Source organism: Anas platyrhynchos, chromosome 22, assembly GCF_047663525.1.
Source record: "Anas platyrhynchos isolate ZD024472 breed Pekin duck chromosome 22, IASCAAS_PekinDuck_T2T, whole genome shotgun sequence".
Taxonomy (NCBI): Eukaryota; Metazoa; Chordata; class Aves; order Anseriformes; family Anatidae; genus Anas; species Anas platyrhynchos.
In genome coordinates, this window is record NC_092608.1 from 1,319,709 (window position 1) to 1,342,252 (window position 22,544).

Consider the following 22,544-nt stretch of genomic DNA (forward strand, 5'->3'; position numbering starts at 1 on the left):
CAGGCCCTGCAGCAACGCCAACGAGCCCAGAAGAAGGAGGACCAAGCCCAACCCTGCCTTCACCAGGGCCAGGCAGCTTGGGCAGGGTGGCTCCTGCTCCCTGTCCCTCCCCATCACACTTTTGGCTGCACAATGCTTCCTTTCTGCCACTGCTTTTCTTAAACCAGACGCCAAGCTGCCCCATTCCTCAGGACGAGGACGTCAGGGAGGGAGAGCAGACTGCAGGCATGCGGCTTAGCAAGAGAAACAGTTCACTGTCATTTGGTTTGAACAAAGAACAGAGAACCAAGACTGATATTACCACAAGTAAAACTTGTTTTGTTTCCTCGGAACTGCTCATGAGGATCTGCAGCTTTTGCTTGGACCAGCAGAACAGCTATGTTCTATCAGCTATGGTGTTGTGCAAGATAATCACATGCTGGTAACTTAATTAGGCTAATAGTTATAATTTCTGGGTTGGGTGTGGATGGAATGTTTGGGCAAATCTCAGTGCAGAAACTCCTGGGATGCTCGGATCAAAACTCAAATGCTGAACACCAGCTCCTGGGTGCAGCGAGTCTTCTCGCAGTGCAGCACATCGGACGCTGCAGGAGCCCAGCTTTGCACGTTTTTGGTTGGATCCCACCGGCTGAAGTGTGATTGAGAAGGAAGGAACCTCACGAGATGGGAGCACGGTTTTCAGTGGCTGCTCAGCTCCGAGGCTGGCACAAGCCATTATTTTCCAGGAACTGTGTTCGTGCTTTGTAATCATCACCTCAACTTTCACACCAATGACTCATTGCCTTGAGGTGCTCTCAGACACCTTTGCAGGAAGAACATCGAGCTCTCTGACAGCCCACCTATCTCCCAGGATCTTAAAAATCTGCTCCCTCCGTGCTATACTGCATGCCTGGAGCCGTGTAGTTCAGTTATCACACTGCCAACTGTCCTGTATGTGATGAGCAGAGAGCTGCTCTGGAGGGTTCATACAGAGGCAGAAGTTTAAATCCTAATGTGAATGAAGAATAAAATTTTCTTTCACACTTGCAGATCAAATAGAACTTCAATACGGGACAGCGAACAGAATGGAAAATATGATACTGTTCTCCTGGGGATTGATTGCCTGGAAGCAAAAAGACATCAAAGGGAGGAAAAAAAAAGATAGCTAGATAGCTATCACCTTCATCTGCAAAAGCAGAGATGCCCAAGTGGCAGGATAAAGTGAGACCTTGTTCTTTTCTGAATAAGGATCATTATGCCTGAGAATTCCCGTTTCCCTGCTCTTCAGAGATCACAGGGTTTTCATAAAGACCTGCGAGTGGCAGCTCTTGTGTCATCTGAAGCCATTTCAAATTTCCACTCACTAGAGCTGGGCTAGGAGGTCTGAAAGTCCGGGCGGAAATGTGCAAGCCCTTTCATGTTGCTTTGCAAAGGAACGGTTTGTGTGTGGGAGGAACACGGGGGGTACACGGCTCCTCGAGAGCGTGCAGGCTGGGGAACCTCGGAGCGCTCCAGCAAGAAGCAAGAGCTTGGGACATCAGCAGCATCAGAGATGAAACCCCTCCAGCTGTGCCTCTGGAAGGCAGAAAGCCTTCGGAGAAGGAAGGAAGAAGCAAGCAGGAGCTAAGCACTGGGTCCCAGCGGCAGTGTCCGTGTGTCACAGCACAGCAGCGACCACCTGAAGCCAGGAGAGCATCGCTTGTCCAGCAGCAGCACCTCTGTGCTCCTCCGAGCATCATCACACAAAAAACAAGCTTACGTTTGCCTTGCAGGGCCCCTGCTCTTCATGTGGCCTTACCTTGGTCGCAGTTGTCCCCGTGGTAGCCCTGGGGACACTCCTTCCAGCACTCTCCAGTGACGCGGTCACAGGGCACTTCTGGGGAGCAGCTGCATTTCTTCCTGCAGCCATCTCCGTAGTAGCCAGGGTCACATTCTGTTATCACGGAGAGTGAAAAGGGCTGGTATCAGAGGCAGGGAGAGGCAGCAGCACCCTGCCGAGCCAGCAGCTGGGCACAGCTCCAGCACCTGCTTTTACTGCCAGAATCACTTCCCTCCGATAACAACTTTTGCTCCTAATCGAAGCAGCAAGAGGCAAAAAGGTTCTAGGAGGATGGAAAGCGAGCTGAGCTTTTTCCCAAAGAAATCAGGGGAAAAGAGGCTGTGGGAGGAGGGAGGGAGTGCTCCTGGACAACTCACCCTTCTCGCACCGCGTGCCGTGGTAGCCGGGCTTGCATCGGCAGGAGCCGTCCCTCTTGTCACAGTCCTGCGTGTTCTGCTGCACGCACTGGCACTCCTCGGAGCAGCCAGGACCAAACGCCCACTTGGGGCAAGCTGGGTGGGGAGGAGGAGGACAGCAAGTGACCCGGGAGGCCAAATATCACAGACAGGGGACAGAAACATTGCCACCACCCAGCACTGACCCTCCCAGGGATGGAACCCAAAAGGGCTGCAATCTGGGAATAACACTCATCTCATAAGGAAGGTGCGGACACGCATACCTAGGTGGCAGTACCGCCCGTACAAGCCAGGGTCGCACAGACAGGCGCCGTAAATCCGATGGCAACGACCGCGGTTGGCACAGTTGCACTTCTTCCTGCACTGTTTCCCAAAATATCCTTTAGGGCACCCTGGTGATAAATAAAGAGAGGTTTTCTGGGAGGATGAGGAAATGTGGGTCTGTCACTTTATGTCCATCACAGGAAAAACACAGAGCAAAACCTGAGCCGTGTGCCGTCAGCAATGAACTAAGTAAAGTGTGCAGCGAGGGTGGAACTGCTTTCTGACCAGAACGTGCCTGTGTCCCTGTGCAACAGGTAATGATAAGAGCGATCAGATTCCCTGCATCAGCTCCAAACCGAGCCTGTCCCTGTGGCATTGCAGCCTGTCTTCCTCGACTGCCCTTCTGCAGCCACCTGCGGTGTCCCTGGGGCACCCATGGGTGCTGAGCTGTGCTGGGCACCAGGCAGCAGGGCTCCAGGGAGCCAGCTCCACCGTACGTGACCAAATAAACCATGAGGCTGTTCCTATTGATAAGCAACAGTGGTGTTTGCACTGCTAAGGGAATACAAGGATTGCTCTTTCTCTTTCATGCTGAAGATCCTAATATTAGAAGCAGATGGCAGACGCTCTGTGTCAGCAGAAAGCTGCAGCCAGCGTCTGGCCAGGCAGCACGAGCCTTCCCCTGCGGCTGCAGCGTCAGGCTGAGGAGCAGCAAGTGGGACATCACATCACTTCTTTGCTGCTGGTGTTAACCTTACCTGCCTGGTTTTTCCCTGTATGCCTCAATCACCAGATTATAGAGAGAAGAGGTCCGGGTACCTCCAGCATTTATTTATAGTTTGCCTCAGCCTCCTCCTTCAATAATAGTTTCCATATGCTCTGAACCTTTTGTCTGCAGCCACTTTGTCTGAATCCCTTATTGTCTCACTGCTTCTGTGTTTTTAGACGGTGCTCCCAAGATTTTAATGCTTTGGGAGAGAGAAACACCGAGCAGGGATGGAGCAGGGGATGGAGCAGGGATGCATCGGGATCTCTCAGGCACTGGGATGATCCAGCAGGAACATCTGACAGCAGCAGGGAAGCCTGGTCACCCGCTCACCAAATCCCACCAAAAGTCTTACTGCCACGTGGAAAGAAGGACGCACAGAGCCCCGCTGTCCCCCCCTCTGCCCGGGCTCTTACCGTCCTCGCAGTGGGGCCCGGCCACGCCGGGTGGGCAGCGGCAGGCGCCCGTGCTGGGCTCGCAGGTGCCCCCGTTCTGGCAGCGGCAGGCCTGGCTGCAGCTCCTCCCGAAGGTGCCGGCCGGGCAGGCTGGGGACGGATGGCAGAGGTCAGTGGGGACGTGGGGCTGCTCCCACACCGCCGGAGCAGCACAGCAAGGGGCTGCGGGCTGGCAGGCGGGGAGCAGGCACAGCTGTTTGTGGCAGCAGGCGTTTTTGCCTTCCTGGGGCTAAAGAGCTAAGAGCAAATGAACTGAGGACGTTGGATGTTCATAACCTCAATTCCTTACTTTGGTTGCAGATATAACCTACCAGCAGGCTGTATCTGGGCCACTAGAAAAGCAGGTTAATTCTTTCTCAAGCACAAGAAGGCTTGCACTTGTGGCAGAAGTTTATGGGAAGAGACACTAAAAGGGTTCTCATTAGTACTGTAAATATTTTCTTGGTCTCAGAGAATGCAAAGCCTAATCCACTGGTGGTAGGTTTACATGCAGCCTGACACTAACTCAGATTTAACACCAAATATGTATGTTTGCAGGTCTGACGCACAGACAAAAATGCCCTAGGGTCTCTTTGGGAATGAGCAGAGGGAAACGGGGCATTTGCGCTGGCTTTGCCAAGATAAATGCAGCAAATAAAAGCAAGACAAGCAAAGGGCTCCAGTGCTACATCTGACCAAGTGGAGGTTGGTCCATTCTCCTCTTTCTTGCCCGGATTTTGGCAGGCAGGGCTGGCAGGGCAGCCGGCCTGCCCCGCTGCTGTGCCACTCACTCTGGTTGCAGAGCAGCCCGCTCCAGCCGGCCGGGCAGTCGCAGCCGGTCCCCTCAGCATTGCACGTGCCCCCGTTCTGGCAGTCCTCGCACGTCAGGCTGCAGTCGGGGCCGAAGGTGTTCTCCAGGCAGACTGCAACAGGAGGAGCCATGGTGAGACACTGTCCCCAGGGCTCTCCAGCAACTCAGGGAGTTTGGGCATTAACCCCAACATTACAGACCCCAGCAAAGCTAACAGCATCTGGGGGTGTCTGTGTGCACAGAAAGGGTACCTGATGTATGCTGCCAGTGTGCCTGGCACGCATGGTTAATTGGTTAAATGCCCACCAAATTTTTCTGAAAGTGTGTGCTCTCCTCTTGCTTCCATCTCTTCGTCCTCTTCTTCATAGTCCTCGTTAAAGAGCTGGGTGAATTCATCCCGCAGGATTGCAACGTGGGGGATCGGGCGGATAAGGGGGTGCTGAGCATCCAGAGCTTCCACTGGGTCATCTATGGCTAGGGAAGCAGTCATGGAGATGACAAAATCAAGGGGTGGAAAGAAAAAAGAACTCATCTGAGGGGCAGATAACAGGGCAGACCCTGTGTGATAAGACAGGGGAACCAGAAACATCTGTATGGGGTTGGTACGCTCTGCAGATCTCTACATTGACACCTTTAAAATAGGAATCTGTTCCTTTCTTCTACTCAGATTTTTGCAGCTTGTTTCCTTGTTTTGGCTAGAACGTGGCACAGCCGACCAAGTGAGAAACTTTGCTCCTAGCCTGGATGGGCAGCTCGGGCTGCCTGGGTAACTGGGACCACCGCCGTGCCATTGCCTTTGCCCTGCAGGTTTTCTGGCCAGAGCCACACAGCTTCCTTGCGTTTTCAGGTAAGTCAACCTTTCTCTAGAAAATTTAACAAGTCTGCCCATCTAACAAAACTGAGCAATGCATTTCAGCTTGGTTCTCCTTTAAGAATGAGTACGTGTCAGGTACAATACCAGCTCCCTTCCTTTGCAGGGCAACAAGGGTTAAAAGTCATGCAATCAAGGTAAGCACAGGCACCTGGAGCAGGGCTGGCACAGCTATAAAAGTGGGCAGGGCACAGCAGGGCAGGGCTGGCACTCTGCTGGGGTGAGGAGGCATGGGGTGCTGCTCCTCTGGGTGCAGGCATCACAAACTGCCAGGAACAGGGAGCTGGGCAGTGCCTGGGGGTCATTTGGAGAAGAGGATGGGTGCTGGGTGCCCTGCTGAGTGAGCCGGATGGCAGTGTGCTTGGGGGTGTGATAAGGAGGCCACCACTTGGAGAAAATCCTGTTTATTATAAGGAAAAACTAGACGTGATGATGGTAAAAAGGGTTTGGTCCTTTGGTTAGTGTGGGGTCAGGACTGCAGGCTACAACAAATGTACCAAAATCCCTAGGCTTGTTAGAAAAGCTGTGTGTGACACTGCTGAAACAGGCATGGTGCTGCCAGGGGAGCCTTCTGCTGCTGCTAATGAGTGCTGGGAGTGCCTGCATGTGTGGGTCCTGTGCCTGGAGGGGATGGGGATGGGGTGCTGGCAGCCCGACACGCAGCACTTACAGATGCAGCCCCTTCGGTCTTCGTCCAGTTTGTATCCGATCCGGCAGCTGCACTGGAAAGACCCGAGCTGGTTCTGGCACGTGTGTTCGCACCCGCCGTTGTGTGAGGAGCACTCGTCCACGTCTAGAAAACAAAGGGGTTGCTGCGTGTTTGCAGAGCAGTGAGCAGGCTGCATGAAGCCAGCTGACCCCAAATGTTAAGGGAGGCTGCCAAGTGAGCAGGGAGCCCCAGGCTTCCGAATATCGAGCACTAAGCTTTAGCTCACTTCTCTGGCTAGTTGTGTAGAAGCAAGTGGGTAACCTTGGTTTTCACCTGTGGAGTGTTACTGGAGAGCTTTCCTAAGGAAAAAATGCATTAGGAAGACATAAAAGCCCCACATCCATTCTGCTGAGAAGACTGCTCATCAGAGCCAACAGGACACCAACAGGACGACTGGGCTGAGCTGGAAGAAACTGGCAGAGACACCTGGCTGTTCACAAGCAGGTAGGACAACCTCTTCTCTTTATTATAAGATTGCATTCATCACTGAGGTAGCTGGGTTTTAGACAGATGCTTGTTCTTGCCTGTATCTCTTCTGTGGTAAAAATTATGGTCAGTGTTGGCTCCAATATTGCACAGACTAATTTCTGTGAATTGCTGATGCAGTCAGACTTGGGAAACTCTCAGAGATGCCAAATTGAATTCAAAGGGGGTTGAAAAAGCCCCATAGCTACCCCACAGCTGTGCTGGCCTGGTGTGGGGGTTAATTAGAGGAGTAGCCTTAACTCCTGCTGAGGTGAGGAGGCTGACAGGACAGAGAAACAACCCAGATCCCCTGCTGTGTGTGCACCTCGCCGTGGTGCAGCGTTGAGGTGTGCAGCGCTGTCCCCGTGCTCACAGGGCCCCACACCTCTGCTTACCTTCACAGGCACAGCCATCGGTGCTGAGCCGGTACCCGGCATGGCAGGCACACTCGTAGCCTCCCGGGTAGTTGTAGCAGTCCTGGTGACAGCAGTGAGATCCGCTGTCACACTCATTGATATCTAAATGAAAAGCAAAGGGCGCTGGGTGTTAGCATACGCCAAGCTCTGTAGTGCTGACAGGAATTGTTAAAATCGCTCCGTGACTAGTTCTGGTGGATTTTTGCTGAGCTGTCACAGGCTGAGCTAGGATTCGTGCTTTCTTCTTGAAATCAGTGAGCTTTGTGCTAACAGCCCCCTTCACAATGTGCTCCCTGGCCAAGGGGGCTCCTGAGGCCCAGAGGGAAGCTACCACGGCTGGCAGCCTGAGGCGGTTCTGTGCTCGCCAAGGGGGTGGTTCCAGCCTCAGCAGGACCTGGCATTTGTTTTCCAATTTGTCCTTTTACAAACATGATATGCAGAAAGCTGGGAGCTGCATGCTTCCTTCCAGCTGCACAGGAATGTGCCCCAGTCTGGCACTGGTGCAGGAGAGGTCTGGCTGGTGAGCACTGCAGTGAGTTTTGGGCTTGGTTATTTTCCCACAAGGGAAATAGTAATGCTCAGAGTAATGCAGCGTCAGGTGTATGCGTCCACTTTATGACACTTAGAGCTCAAGGTGGGTCTCACCCCAAGCCTCTCCTCTAACACAAGCTGTGTAAGTGATGGGGCTGAGCTATGCTAGTGCCTCACTCACATCGCTCACTCAGGAATTACACTGCTCACTAATATAACAGACAATGCACTTCATACATCACCCCTTCTAGATGTCGGGTTACAGGTATCTGAGATGTGAGCCTCTGCATCTGCCAACACCTTCCTAGGTCTGTTCTAGCAGGAAAAGCTGATTAGCTCTGAGGTCAACAGACACCATCCCAGTAGTGAACCTCTTCAACCTGAGCAGCATCTCATCTCCTTTTACTTGATGTCTGTTTCTAGCCTTGTTAATCTGCTTGTTTTGTATATACATATAGCATCTGATCTGTGGGGATCCTCATTACTTGAGACACATCTGTAAAAACAAAGTATGACATTTCCCTTGTCTTACCAGTGCATGTCTTCTGGTCCTCCTCAAGCTGATAGCCGAAGTTACAGGTACAGACAGGGCCAGAGCTGGTGTGGTGGCATGCATGGGAACAGCCACCATTGCTGGCTTCACAGCTGTTCACAATCTCCATTTCTATCCCTGCAAGACATGCACACTGGTTAGGATCCTGCAGTGTTTGGTGTATGTTGGGTGATGCCTTCCAGCAGGCACCCACATGGAGCTTCACTTCTCGAGCCCCTCGTGTGTGCCTTTTTGTGCTCACAGCCCTGCTGAGGCCAACGAGCTGCAGCAGGGAAAGGATGAAAATAGCTCTGCACAGAGGCCACCTCTGGGCCGGGAAGCCCAAATAACAAAAATAAATGGACAGATCCCAGGCAACGCCCCGTGTGGCCTCTGCGGGCTTGACTTGTGGGGCAGGCTCTGGACAGGCCCTGAGATGAAGCAGACTGCAGACAAAGCTGCTCCCATTCCTGTTAAGCTGCAGGATGTGCTGCCAACCCAAAGTTGGCTCAGCCTTCACTGTACAGAGCTGTTCCGATGCCAGCTAGGAATGGGAGCAGCAGAATGCAGCAACTGCAGCAACCTCCAGATGCCTGCAGCTAGAGAAGCTGGGGACATGTCAGAAATGGCAGGCGCACACATCAACAGCAGCCACGTATCTCAGCTTGGCAAAGCTTATGTAAACTCCGTAGTCCAGTTAATGAAGCCTTCTTAGACTAAAAGGAACTCGTACCATGGAGCTTTGATTCAGCCCTGAACCTCAGGAAAAGTTTCTGCCTACAAGAACATTTTCGGTGCACTCAGGCCCAAGAAGGATGAAAGAAGGGGAGCTTGATTGTTCCCCAGTGGGTCTGTGCATGTCAAAAACAAAATTTGTCCCGTGGTGGAAAGTTTATCTTTCAGATTTCACAACATGAATTTATTCCTTCTGTTTTCCCCTTTCTTACTGATGCATGCTAAATACCAAAGCCAGACCTTTGCACAGGAGATGCTAAAAACTGTGGGGGCGGAGGAACATTGCTCATACAATGGGGCTACGTAATGCTGCAGCTAAAGGAGAGGTATTGCCAAGACCTATGGCTGTCCTTTTCCTTCTAGAGCAGCAGAACATGAGTGGGGCTTGCTTTTCCGCTGCCCAAAGTGACCCTCCAGGGCTACCTGGAAAGCCAAGGCTTGAGCAGCAGTAACTATTAGGCTTTGGGTCACCTGTGGACCAGTTGGCTGAGGGCACCAAGGGTAATTGTCCCTGCTGGAACACTCGATGCTAGGTGAAAGAGGTAGCTAAGATTTGTTAGGCATAGACCTGGCTTTCTAATCCAATACTCGATGCCTTCCAAGACCCATTTCTGGTTTGCAAAGCCCTACCTTCCCACTCCCCCAAAAGCATGGTGCCTTGGCAGGCTCCTGGTGAGAGCTGTGGCCACCGCACAGGTGGAGCATCACGGCTTCCAGTGATGCTGGCTGCCTGCACTGGGACAGCCACGGAGGCTTTCATCTGTGAGGGCTGCTAGTGCTACATGCTGATAGCTTCACTTCAGACCCTGCTGATGTGTATTAGCTGAGCAAAGACATATGCGCAATCTGGCTCATTCTTACACAAAGCTGTTTATTTCCTTTCCTGATGGTAGCAGATGTGATCACATCATTAGCTCAATTCCTTCTTCAGTTACACATCTGCAGCTGACCAAACTCATCCAATGAGGTCCCTAAGAGCAGGACTTAGCCTTTTTGGAGCCAAATGGCCTCAAATAAATTCCCTAAACTAGTGAAATTGGCTTCATTGTAACTTTAAAGATTAGAAGTTCTTACCTTGGTGGAAGAAGTGAACAGCCCCAGATCTGCTGGTGAAGGTGGCTGTGACTCAGTCCCACCAGCTCACAGAAAATGATGCACAAACAGTGCCAGCTGCAGGTTTCACCTCTTTCTGCCCTTTTCCAACCTACAGAAGCAAACCCACCTCCCTCCCCACCCGACAAGGACTGCAGGCAGTACTCACGGTAGCATTGCTTGCCATCTGCCCCCAGCTCGTAGCCTGGGCTGCAGGTGCATTTGAAGGAGCCGCGGGTGTTGAGGCACTGGTGAGCACACATGGCCAGGCCTGTCAGGCACTCGTTCACATCTGCAAGGGACGAGCAATTAGGAAAAGCAGGTTGTGTGGGAAATGTTCCTTCAAAGTAACAAGCGTTTACTGTCTTTGAGTTTTTTCAGCAATTTCTTGCACCCTAAATCCTTCACTGGGGCCCAGACTCAAGCTTCACTCCATTAAATTCATGAGCTGGCATTTGCTGAGGCTGAGCACTACTTTAAACAGTGAGAAAGTTGTTGTTTCTCTACAAAAGCTCTGCTGTGGGGTGCTTACCTTCGCAGGCCTTGCCATCAGGTGCCAGGCTGTAGCCGGGGTGGCACTCACAGCGTGCAGCCCCGCGGTGGTTGTGGCACTGGTGCATGCAGCCCCCGTTCCTGTCAGCGCACGGGTTCCTCACTAGAGGTCCAAGAGAAGAAGCAGGCTTATTTCAGACCAGTCCTACTATTATTGGCATTACACTTATGGGAAAACAAAGCATCAAGCACTTATGGATGGCAAACTAGTGTGAAACCCATGGAAGACCATTCTCCACCATGACATAAAATCTGCTGGTGTTCCCTGCTTGGAGCTGCCCAAAAGTTAGTCTGACTGCAACCTCGGTGGGCTTCCAGCTCCTAAGAATCTCCTGCTGATGGTGGAACAGCATAAAAGCCCACAAGGTTTGGCTATGGCTGACAGATGGCTGCTTCTGCAGATTTATGGAGATTTATGGCCAGACACTCTTCCAGCAAACTGAGGGCTGGAAAAGATCAAATGCAGCCATGTGCTACAGGTGAGAATTTACAGTGACTGTGGGGCTGTGTGGCCATGAATTTAGTAGGTGAAAAGGGGAGAAAATCTGTCTTAGTGTGACATGCTGCTGTCTTCCACCTCTCAGAAGTGTGCCCTGATACCATTTCACATATCATGTCCCTGCTGTCCGTGCCCCCACCCTGCCCATGAGAGGGGTGCCCAGGGTGCCGCGGGGACTCACGGGCGCAGCGCTTGCCGTCCTCCCTCAGCTGGTAATTGCGGCGGCACCGGCACTGGTGCTGGGTCAGTGTCACCTGCACACAGTCGTGTTCGCAGCCGCCGTTGTTTATGGCACAGGAGTTCACCACTGCAGGGAAAAGGACATGAAATTCATCGGGAAATGTTGTGTCGCCTGGCGAGGTTCTTTTCAGAGGGTAAAGCAAAGCTCACACGTTTATGAAGAGCACCACAAATGAGAATTTAAAACCAGAGACATGTCCAAACTCTGTTAAATGAAAAGTTCACGGCAAATTTGTTAAGTGTGCTAATTGTGAGTGTTACTATATTACTGCTGAAATCCTCACAGGTTTGCTCAGACAGGGCAGGTGTGATGCCACAGCTAGTTCCACTTAATTACTGCTCAGAGAGCTGCACTCAGGCATGTTCAGATTTTCTTGTAACAAAATAACACAGAAAATTAAGTTTCTGGCTTCAAGCCACGCAAAAGACACCAATTACCCAGGGCAAGGCCAAGCAAGCACCATCAGCTCTGGGAGCATTCAAGGAAAAGCATTTTCAGGTGCATCCTGCACATCCGTGCTTTGATCTGGTGTAATGCTGCCCAGCTCGGTGCTTCGGCTACGGGACCTCTGCAGGAAAGTCAAGCTGGCTGTGCTCGCCCACATCGCAGGAGACTGATGCTGAGCCACCTCCTGAGCCAGGGCTCGGCGATGTGCTGGCAGGAAATGTGATTTCCCAGTAAGTGCAGGCGGGACTGGGAATTGGGACTCCTGCCTGCTGCTCCTGGCCGTGCCACAGCATTTCTGTGTGGCCTTGCGCAAGGCGCTCTCCTGCCCAAAGGATTTCAGACAACCAGAAAACAGAAGGTTTTGCCTAGGTTACAGCAGAAAACAGATCTTATGACCAAAGATGTGGACTGCCTTTTTTATCATTATTATTTACAGCTTATTATGATTAGTTAGCTTTAAAATAGCATTCCCCCTGCTCTGCTTTTACAGGCTCTGCAGAACGAGCACCAAGGCCGTGATGTTTGGCTGGAGATGTCTGCACCTTGCAACCAGTGGGCAGAGCTTACCTGCAGTGATCCAGGAGCACTGACCTTGAACTAGGGAACAGCGTAGGGAAAGACTTCCTGGACCGGCATTCACAAACTCATGACACATTTTCCAAGCTGAAGAAAGTCATCTCATGCTGCCCACCGAAGCTGCACGGGTGGGACACAGCCAAAGCCCTGCACAGCCTGGGATGGAGATGCAGACCTAACCTCCCTTAACCAGAGGGGCACAAGTGGTGGCCCCCTGTAATTCTGACCCGTTCTTCACACTGCAGAAGGAACCAACGTGCTGACTTCAAGAAATGCTGTAAGGAAGCTAAAAACCCCTCTAAGGAAGGCCATGTCTCTGCAGACCAACTTCAGGTAGTGGCAGCTCTTGCACGGCTCAGAGCGGGCAGCGTGTGTCTGCCAGCAACTCTCATTGCAAGGACTGGCTCCTGCAGAAGAGCTCATGAACAGACGGGACGAGGGCCAAAGGAACATGTTCACGGGGGAAAAAAGCAGCCAAGAGATTAAATGAGATGTCAGTCTCCTGCTTTTATTACTTGTTGGTCAAATACTTGGAGCCTTTTCCCTCTGCTATCAAAAATCCTCTCTGGACTTGAATTTAAATAGCAGGAAAACAGATTTTTCAGCTTGCTCAGTGCCTTGCATTTACCCTCTTGTTTTACCTGAGCCTTTTAGCCAATTACAGAGTTTAAAAGAGTATATTCTCTAGATAAAGTACCAAAAGTAATTTCATTAAGCTTCTCCTGCATATTACTGAAAACCAAATAAAACCAAATATTTGGCAGGGTGTACAAGAAGGGAAAAAAAGGCAAAACTGTGTAGTCATTTTTTCTGCAAATGCTTCCCGTGCAAAAAAATATGCCTTGACTCAGAGCTGAGAGCTCTCTGATTTTACAAAGTGAACTTCCCTTCGTATGCCTCTAATTAACTAAACAACATTTTGGAGAATAAAAATGACTTAATAGGGTCAGAGTATTGCCATACACAGTGTACGGCTGGAGCAAGAACTATCGGTTTGTGTTAGCTTTGCTGACATTGTTTCCTTTAATCCATTTGGAAGGAAACAACAGAAGTAGTTGACGTTACTGGAAAGTTATGGGTCAGACTTAGAGTGCTTCAGCAGAGATGGGTGGTCATTTAAGATATTCTGATATATTAAAGTGTCTAATAATGCACATAAATGTGTTATTGGAGTGCTTTTTTTTTAAATAATAAAAAAGTAAAACAATGCTAGAGCCTGCCAAAACATTCCTTCTTATGGGAAAAAAACTTGGCCAATCCATAACAAGCCAACACATCTCACATCTAAAATAATCTCCCAGTATGCAGTTATTCTATGAATGTGCAATCTCAGTAACTGCCCTCCTCACATACCTCTCTGAAAGACAAGTTTTTAGAGTGGAAAAACCCAAAGTTCAGATTCTTCATTACACAATTTAAGCAGACAGAGGATGCCAACAGAAATCCTCTAAGGTTCGATAAAGCAGGTTTTCCAAAAAGGCAACTTCTACACGCAAGAAATCAGACTTTCCCTGGGCTGCCTTTACCACGTGCTGAGGCACGGCGCCCATGCAGTACCACGGGGTAGCTGTGTAGGTGGAGCCTTGCGGTGGCAAAAAGTGCAAAATGCCCCAAAATGACAGGAAGCATCAAGCTCTCCCCATGCCTGAGATGGCAACATTTGGCCACCACCAGCAACTTGGGCAGGACGAGAACTGAAGGGACCTGCACTCCTGTCCCAGGTCCACCCGTGTGCCAGAAGCACTGAACATGGGGCTCGACCAACACTGTCTGCAGCCCAAGAAAAGACATGAAAGGTGAAGTGGTGAGAACACAGGGGTCTTGCAGAGCATTTTGTGTCCCTTTGCGTTTCTTTCAGTGTAGGCTATTTGCTAGCAAATTTACTCTTGGAGCCTAATAACCCCATCTGAGCCTCACGATTCTGCGACTGCACATGATGAGTAAGAGCCCTCGTGCTCCGTGTGCCTCAGCCACCACGGGTACATTCCAGACCACGACGACTAATGGGAACCAGAAGCCCTCCCCTGCCAAGAGACGTATGGATGGGGAAGGAGCTGCTGGCATTGCGGCCTGTGCAGTGCTCGCAGGCTGTACGGTGCTCGTGGCACACGCACAACGAAGGGAGCAGAGCCCCAGCATCCCACCACGCTCAGCACGCAGCCACGGCAAGGCGCGGGCTGGCAGGGGTGCTCCCGCAGCTCCGGAGCTTTGCTGAGATAGGAACGAATTCGAGTTAAGGACAGGAATAACGAGGAAAAACAAATGAAATGTTAACATTGTCTTGGGTGTCGTTCCATCAAAGCGAGGGCCTTTAGCTCTGGGTCTCCTTAGTTGGCTTCTGGCAGAGGAACAGCCTGCAGACCTCGCTGCTGGCCTTGTTTTAATTATGGCTTTTTTTCTCTGTTTACAGAACCACTCTAAAAATATTTCCATTCCCAGATGCTTTTCCTAGCTTAACTTTTCTGTGACAACGCTGCCAAATCCAGTGTCATCTTGTACATCACGCAGCTTTTTGTAATTAGAGTTCAGACAGATTTTCCACAGATGATATTTCATCGTCTGCAAGAGGATCGCTGCTGCTGTCTCCTCTGCCTGCAGGGATGCGGCGTTGCTGAAAGATGTTAAACCTGAGCCTGGTCCTCCTGGGCCCAAACAGACAAAAAGGGAACAAAAAAGGCACAAAAAGGGTTCCCCAGGCTCCCCTAGGACCGGGGAAAGGGCGAGTCCAGCAGCTCTGAAGGCACCCAGGCACTTCGCTGCTTTGCGAGGCGGTGCTGATGCACGACTCGGGCTCTTCCACATTCCCATCCCTCCAATATCATCACGCCTTTCCTCCACATCCAGGTAACCTTCCACCAGAAGCAGTGAGCTAATAGCTGAAAAATGACTGCAGACAGACGTCACTACAATTCAGCATGGCATTTGGCTTTTGCAGCTTGACACAAAACCACTGACTCCAAGGAAGGGCTGAGTAATGCCACTGGACAAGGAGCTCGAGGTCTCTAAAATGTGCAAGTTGTCTCTATAATACATGCAGATTAAAAACCTCTAAGTACAGATAATTACCCTCCTGTGCACACAGTTCAAGCCTGCACAACCCTTGATGGCATCATCCTCCTGTTCGCTATAAATCGCTGCTATACTCGAGATTTCTTCACTTGCAGCACTCAATATACAGAGGGCTACACCATGTAATCCCAAACTGATTTATTCTAACCTCAGACAATTTCCAGAAACATGTGTGTTAATACAGACCATCTCACTCCTCTGCAGGCCAACGAAAGCAATTGGCTCACATTAAGTTCTTTGCTTTGGACTGGAGCTCATCCCCCCGCTGAAGCTGTGGAGAAGGACCTGAAGATGTCAGCTCCCTGCCTCCTGCCCATGTGGTTCTGATAAAGAAAGAGGTAATTTCAGGACGTCCAATGACTCTTTTTGCTCTACTTCACTTTCAACAGAAATGTCTGCTCCTTTTTTCCTCTCTCTTTTGCATTAAAGTCATCAGCAACTTGCTAGAATAGCACAACAAAGACACAACAAATGAATCTTGCACCAAGCTGCAGGCTGCCCAAAGCACCGCCAGTGGCTGGAGTCCCGGTGAGATGGGGAGCAGGATTTATGGAGGGGCTGCAAGCTGTCTGCAGCACCCACAAGCATGCAGTGACCCGCACGGTTCCAGGGGCAGCCAGACCCCGAGAGCAGCACAGTGGGGTCACAGCCCCCGCTCAGCTCCCGACACCCCGGCTCCGTCCTGGCCGTGGCTGCAAGCCTTTGTTCTCCTCCTGCACCACGGGAACCACTGCCAGGCTTTCTGAGCCAAGCAGCTATTTATACAGAACCGCAGTACACTTCAGAGTAGATTGCTTTTAAAGGTGCCTAAGCAACTTCCGAATTTTTGTGCTGCTCTATCCCTGCATTGTGCTGGCTGTAACCACCTGCACCACTGAGCACAAAGGTGTGAACATCTACCGAGGGCGCAAAGCCATCAAGAGAAAGCAGCAAAAGATTTTTACCTGGTTTTCAACTCTTTGACCTCTGCAGGAATAAAAGAGGCTTCGTGCTTCCCTCGCAGGCTGGGGTTAATGGAAGAGGGCTCATCACCTGCACCACGCACACCAGCTGAGCTCCTCAGCTCCAGGGGAGCTGCATGGCATCGGGCGGTGCTGCGAGTTAACCAAGGCCTTGTGGCTTGTGTGGCGATTGGAAAACATTTAAAGAATGACAGCCGTGGTTTTATGGACTTTAACCTAAAAACTTGCGGCAGCGATTCCCGTGTGCCGCCAAAATACTCTGCAAAATCCTCTCCTGCGCTGCCCGCGGGATGCAGAGGCTCTGCAGAGTGAGGGGACAGAGCGGGGAGGCTCGCTGGTGCTCTTATTCCCATCTGTTTGATTTTATTTAGTGGAAATATTTAAATTGCAATTTTTGGCTGCACCGATTCCTGCCTGCAAATTCAAGGCGATCTCAACCTGAAGCAAAACATGGCTTTTATCAGACCACAGAGCCAAGCAGTGACCGACACCCAGTGCAGCTCCAGTGCTGCGCTCAGCCCCGACCCGAGAAAGGGGTTGGGGTGGTGTAAAACAGCCCCCAGTCAGCTGCAGCACTGGCGTGAGACCACCGCTGTCTGCAGCACACAGCCCAGCCCGGCAGCAGAAACCTGCCCAGCGGCAGCGGGGATGGAGCCAGCCTTACAGCTACGGGGCGTCGCGGGCACTCCAGCACTATGCTGAGCATTTGGCAGAGGAGCAACTGCAGATCGTGCGCTCTTTTCTGAGCTTTTACAAGAAAAAGATGTTTACTTCCATCCCTCGGCACAACTGCCTTAATGGGCCCAGCACCGAGCCGTCCTGACGGCAGGATATATATATCCGCGCACACATACATGTGTATTTCTGTCACAAAAGCGCAAAGAACAAAAGCCACCAGTCCCGAGGCAAGGAAGCCAGATCGTGGGGGCTGCTCTGTTGTTACTTTATTTTTGAAGCCATGGTGGGCAGTGGTGCAGCTGGAGCTGGCACCCGCTCTCACCCCCTGCAGCGCACGGCACGGATCCTGCCAGCAGCGCTCCCTGGGGACCTGCCCCTGGGGCTCCCCGAGCAGATCGGGTTTCACCAAGAGAGACCCCGTAATTCGGGCGGGTGCATTCCAGCACCGAGCACGCTGTGCGCGTTATGGCAAACGCTGGCTCAGAAGTTTAATGCAAAGCAGGTTTGCAGCGCTCGGAGCCAGCGCCACGGCGCGGGGATGCCCTGACACCCGGACCCCAGCGGGCAGGCTCTGGCGTCACCGCCGCGTGAGCAGATAAACCAGAAGCACAAAAAACAGGCATTTATTTTAAACGTGAGGCTCCTCCCTGCAGTGTTCCCTTTTACACTTTGGAAATCGTTTCACCTTCTGAGGCTGACCCTTCTGAGAACACCAAAGCCTCCCAGTGGTCAATTTTTCCCCAGTTTGCCTCGCGTGTTATTCAGTGAGGCAGAGGTGACAGGATCGCCGTATGCCACCAGGAGAACTACACACTACAAAGGCAATTTTTAGATGAAAGACCACACGCTTACGTGCAAACAGTTGCAACACACAGCCATGAACACAAGCTCACGTGGTCAGTGCTAGAGCACTGGGAATATCTGGCTTTTTTTCTTTATTTGCAACCCTTTTCTCTTGGGTTCTTCCAGTGACATGCACGGCACTCAGTGCCTTGCACCCCACGTGTCCATCTCCCTGAGACTGTGGAGCACGGCCACAGAGAGAGTACAGATGCCAACAGCCTCATGTCCTTGCTGTCCTGGACATGGTGGTGCCCCTTCCCTAGATGTGTTTTTCTGCTCACATCACTGTTCCCAACTGGAGCACACATGCTCACGGTTGTTTTCAGCAAACTTCAGAACGTGACTGCATTCTGAGCAAATCCAACAAATGGTCTTTGAAATACCATCGCCCAGGAATTCTTTCCATTTGTATGAAAATATCCCTCAAAAAAAAAATGAATGTGTCAAATAAAACTGTAAGGGAGAAGTGGTTTAATAAAAACAGCAGCAGATGCTGGAAGGCAGACTCCAAGCTCCACCCCGGTGTCTCTGAAACACTGCTCTGGGGCAAGAAGGCAACGATATTTCAAGAAATCAGCCCAGAAATCAGCCACAGGCCTGACCTGGCATCCAAGCTGCAGCGCCTGGACATGCACTGTCCATGCGGGCTGCTGACTCACACCTCAGGGGAGCGGGTTTGGGGATTTTTGTGGCCACAGTTCCACACGTAGCCATGCTCATTTTCTGCTGTTTGTTGCACCTAATGCCTGCCATGCAGACAAGGCAAGCTGGCTGAGGTAAAGACAAAGACTGACTTGAACCTTTGCATTTAAGAGCATCTATTTTATGGATGAGTTTTGAAATTCCGTATCTGATGCACCCTGTACCGAAAGTAGACGCACCAAAGCACTGTGAGTTATTTCTCTTGAACCAGAATAGACTGAGGAACTGCAAGAAACCTAAACTGCACATGGCCATTGTGAAGAACAGGAAATATTATGAACCCAGCCAGAGACACGTATTAAAAAAAAACCCTACTGGGATCCTGAGAAATAAAGGAACCGGTAACCCATCACTGCCATATCAAATTTCCTGCTTGGAGGATGGATGCAAGTGCATAAGCCAACATAAACCATTTACGAAAAATTTACAGGTATGAAGAGAGATACAAAGAATTAAACATCTCCAAGAAACTGAACAGACTTTGGCTTACCAATGCAGGTCCTGCCATCTGTGTGCAGGCGAAAGCCTGGTTTGCACTCACAGTAATAAGATCCAAGAGTATTCACACATCTGTGCTGGCAGCCCCCATTGTGAACCTGGCACTCATCAACATCTGCAGAAGAGAAGGGAAAAGGAAAAAAAAATCAGAGAAACGGGCATGACATTATCTGAAGGCAGAATTATTTATTCTCTGTTGAGCGACTCCAGATTTAAGGAATGAATGCAAAAGGAACAAGACTGTGATTTCAATCATGTTTAATCAGCCAAGCTATTTAAGAAATTTCAAGGACAAGCATGCAATCAGAAAAAAATGCATCTTGTTTGTCAATCAGCATAAACCATCCTTCCTCTTGCTCAATTTGCAGCAGTCCCAATTCCCAGATGGAGGCACATCACCCTCTCACCAGGGTAGAGACTGACCGAGCCAACTGCTGCAATGCTTTCCAAGAGGCATTCCCTTTAGGACTATGAATTTATTGATATCTTAATTTCCTTGCTCTTCCTCTGTTGCAGATAGGCCAGGCTAAGTCCGTTTGTTACCTAAATACTGACATCAATGGTGGGAGCAAACACCTAACATTAAGGGCTGAAGTGAGGGGCAACACGAAGCAGCAAAGTTTAACAGCTCGGCGCCTCAGCAGCAGATGCTGGGATTCTGCTGAGTCAATCTCCTCCTCTCCCAGCATAAGAACTGCCTTCTCCAGAGCTCAGCGACGTGCTGAAGGTGAGAGCATCCTGCCTCCCCCAGCAGCGCTGAAGTTCGCCCAGGCAATTCCTGCCCCGACGCCTGACATCGAGCATGTAGGCAGCAAATTTGCCAGCTGCCCTCGCACAGTCGCACACAAGTAACTGGTCCGCATGATTCTGAAAGCAGAAACTGCTAGCAGGGTGAGATGCAATGTCTGTGTGTTCTGCACTAATGCTCCCCTTCCTCCTTCCTAGTTTTCATGGCTGAATGGAGAACTGAAGAGATGGTGTTTACACGACACGTGAAATGAGCTGACATGTTTCAGGATGAAAGACTGAACTTACGTGTTTTACTATCATGTTTCTCATCTCAGTACTTCCCAGAGCGTTTAACACATCTCACGCCACGTGTGCTGGTACCTCTCCTACCTGCTGCTGAACCGCAGCAGAACCTGGGCTGTGCGGTGAGGAGCCACGCTCTGTATTGCTCTGTCTTTAGGGATGAGAAAGCAAGTTAACACCTGCACCAAGTCTATGATTAGCAAGGGTTTTATGATAACGCATTCGTGTTAAGAACACAATGAAGTCTGGTTTGACCCCAAATTATTTTCATTAGAATGCAAAGGTGAGAATCCCAACCAGAGCTCCTCACCCCCCTCCCCAGCTCTGCGCAGCTCCGTGACCAGAAAACCGAGGCACGGCTCCTACAAGAAATCCACTTGGCCAATAAAACTTTGCATGTCTATTTCTATTGTTAAAACTACATGCCCTTGAACAAAAGACAGTCTCTGTGCCAGAAAAGCCTTCTGCCAAATGCTGAGCAATCTTTCAAGAGTTGAAATGGGAACAAGCCCACAAGTTCTTGATAAAAAAAAAAAATAATCCTATTATATTTTATTATCACAGCCCCAAAACCGAGGAGGTGGACAGCAGTTGGTTAGAGAGAGATTAATTCCTGTTTCATAGACCTTGAATTACCCTTAAATACTAGGAATAATGTCCAGAACTGAGAAGAAATTTACAAATCCGTGGAGCTCCACGCTGCACAGTGCTAAGATGCATATCAAAAGCTTGTCAGAGGCAATCTCAAGTTCCTGAGACGTAAGATTCCCCCATCTGGCTATAATTAGAAATAATGGCAATGTATGTGGTTGTAGCCGTGCAGCTCCTTAATTCCTGCCATGCGGGTGTGCGTGTGTACACATATACATGTGCACTGCTTCTCAAACCAGAGGGGATCAAAGTTCTCCAGACAGATGGAGGAACCAGATCACATTCACAAGAGCAGCCGAAAAGCCAGCCACCGATTCCTTTTTCCACGGAGAGAAAACCTGAGAAGCTTTGGGTCTGTTAACATTTCTGTGCACTTTCTGCACAGAGCAATCTCCGGAGGCTGCTAAGTATCGAGCACAAAGCTCTTTCAATCCAGCCTCTTTGGTCCATGGGTGACATTTCTAAACAATGTCATAGCAATACACAGAGTTCAGAAATGAAGTAAAGGGACTGGGATGGCAACTGACAAAAGGAATGAGATTAGCAGCTCACAGGTCTGCAACTCACAGTGGACATCCAGGGTAAGGGCATATATTGCTCGAGTTTATTCAGGGCACTTTAAACAACACAAAAAGCCATTACTGAAGCTAAACCAGAACTGAGACTCTTGCTCAAGGACGCAGCTCTTTGACACCGTGCTGCCAAAGAGCGATTTGAATTTGCCATAACCAAACCCCACATTTTCAGTACTGAAGGTGTCATCCTGCAAGTACAAAGCTCCCAGCCCTGACAGCACCTGGCTGCTCTTTGCACACTCTGTGCCTGCTGAGCTCCCCGGAGCTTTTCGAGCGGTACATGATGGAAGGATTAACACAATTAGCGCAGGAGCAGGATTTCTGTGTGCACGGCTGGGAGGTGTCCCAGGTGCAGGAATTAAAGCGGGTGAGGGATGCTGGTTCCTGCAGTGCCCCAGAGCTCCTGGATGGACAGACGGACAGACGGACAGACCTGTGCACGCAGCAGGCACGGCCGCCTCTGGCACAGCGCAGCAGGTTAAGCAAGAGGAGTCGTACAGCTCCGTGCCAAGCAAAAAGACGAGCACATATTTGTCAATGAGAGTTACTAACGAGATAAAGAAACATTTCCCCAGTGAATCATGGCAGGGCGTTGCCTCTAGCTGTGTCTTTGCAAGCAAGAGGTGCAAAAACCTGCTCAGACCTCGCCCCAGCCCCGCGGCTGCGTTTCGGGGCTCCTCGCTCCTTCCTCCCCACGGGCAGCAGCTCTGGGGACACCCAGGGTGTCCAAAACCACAGGAAAAGAATTGCAACCTTGGCTGGAGCCATTGCTGAAATTTTGCCCTAATTACCACCAGGTTATTTGCCAAATGAAATTAAGCTAGCAGCAAACACACCAGGGTAGGGAGGGAGCGGGAGGCCAGGAGGGGAAGGTGGTGGCTGCCCCACTGCGTGCTTGGGAGCCATGTGGGAACAACACAGCCGGTTGTGTCCTCTGAGCACCTTTCAACTGAAGGCTTTGCACTGCTTAGGGCACCTAGGAAGCCCCGAGCAGAAAAGGAGGACAAGGGAAACAGAGGAAACCTGAGGAAATGGAGCCTGTTTGAAGAATGAGTAGACACAAGCAGTTATTGCGAGTTATTGTGAGCTATTATGATTCCCAGAAATCACAGAAGTGTATCTTGAGTAAAAGCAACGCTGCGAATTCTGTTCTGCGGGAAGTATTAAGCACTCGTTTTGTTGGGGACCAACATTTTCTGTTCTAAATTTACTCAAGAACGGGAAAACTGGGGGTTGGGAAGTTTTTATATGGAGTAATAAAATTATTCAAAGGACTGAATTTAAAGGGCTGTTCTACCACTGCCCTTCAACTTAATCTGAAACCACGGAGTTTTACTGTCAGAACAAGTTACTGATGTGTTGAATACACTTCTTACTTT

The 22,544-nt window shown here is 50.5% G+C and overlaps 1 protein-coding gene and 1 long non-coding RNA gene across 4 annotated transcripts in view; one reads left to right on the forward strand and one right to left on the reverse strand.

Moving 5' to 3' along the window:
• The window catches only part of MEGF6 (multiple EGF like domains 6), a 72,615-nt gene that overhangs the window by 12,581 nt on the left and 37,490 nt on the right, over nucleotides 1-22,544 (reverse strand). For all 3 annotated transcript variants that reach the window (XM_038166496.2, XM_072027011.1, XM_072027010.1), the window contains 13 exons: nucleotides 18,900-19,022; nucleotides 11,073-11,198; nucleotides 10,373-10,495; nucleotides 10,010-10,132; nucleotides 8,014-8,151; nucleotides 6,930-7,052; nucleotides 6,031-6,153; nucleotides 4,796-4,963; nucleotides 4,470-4,601; nucleotides 3,661-3,789; nucleotides 2,478-2,606; nucleotides 2,176-2,310; nucleotides 1,778-1,912 (listed from right to left, as the gene is read on the reverse strand). In XM_038166496.2, coding sequence (XP_038022424.2) covers nucleotides 1,778-1,912; nucleotides 2,176-2,310; nucleotides 2,478-2,606; nucleotides 3,661-3,789; nucleotides 4,470-4,601; nucleotides 4,796-4,963; nucleotides 6,031-6,153; nucleotides 6,930-7,052; nucleotides 8,014-8,151; nucleotides 10,010-10,132; nucleotides 10,373-10,495; nucleotides 11,073-11,198; nucleotides 18,900-19,022 — 1,707 coding nt within the window. The remainder of the gene's footprint in view (nucleotides 1-1,777; nucleotides 1,913-2,175; nucleotides 2,311-2,477; nucleotides 2,607-3,660; nucleotides 3,790-4,469; nucleotides 4,602-4,795; nucleotides 4,964-6,030; nucleotides 6,154-6,929; nucleotides 7,053-8,013; nucleotides 8,152-10,009; nucleotides 10,133-10,372; nucleotides 10,496-11,072; nucleotides 11,199-18,899; nucleotides 19,023-22,544) is intronic.
• On the forward strand, nucleotides 6,149-13,315 carry LOC113839726 (uncharacterized). The gene is made up of 2 exons (XR_003492320.3): nucleotides 6,149-6,513; nucleotides 12,070-13,315. It is a non-coding gene; the product is annotated as an uncharacterized lncRNA (long non-coding RNA).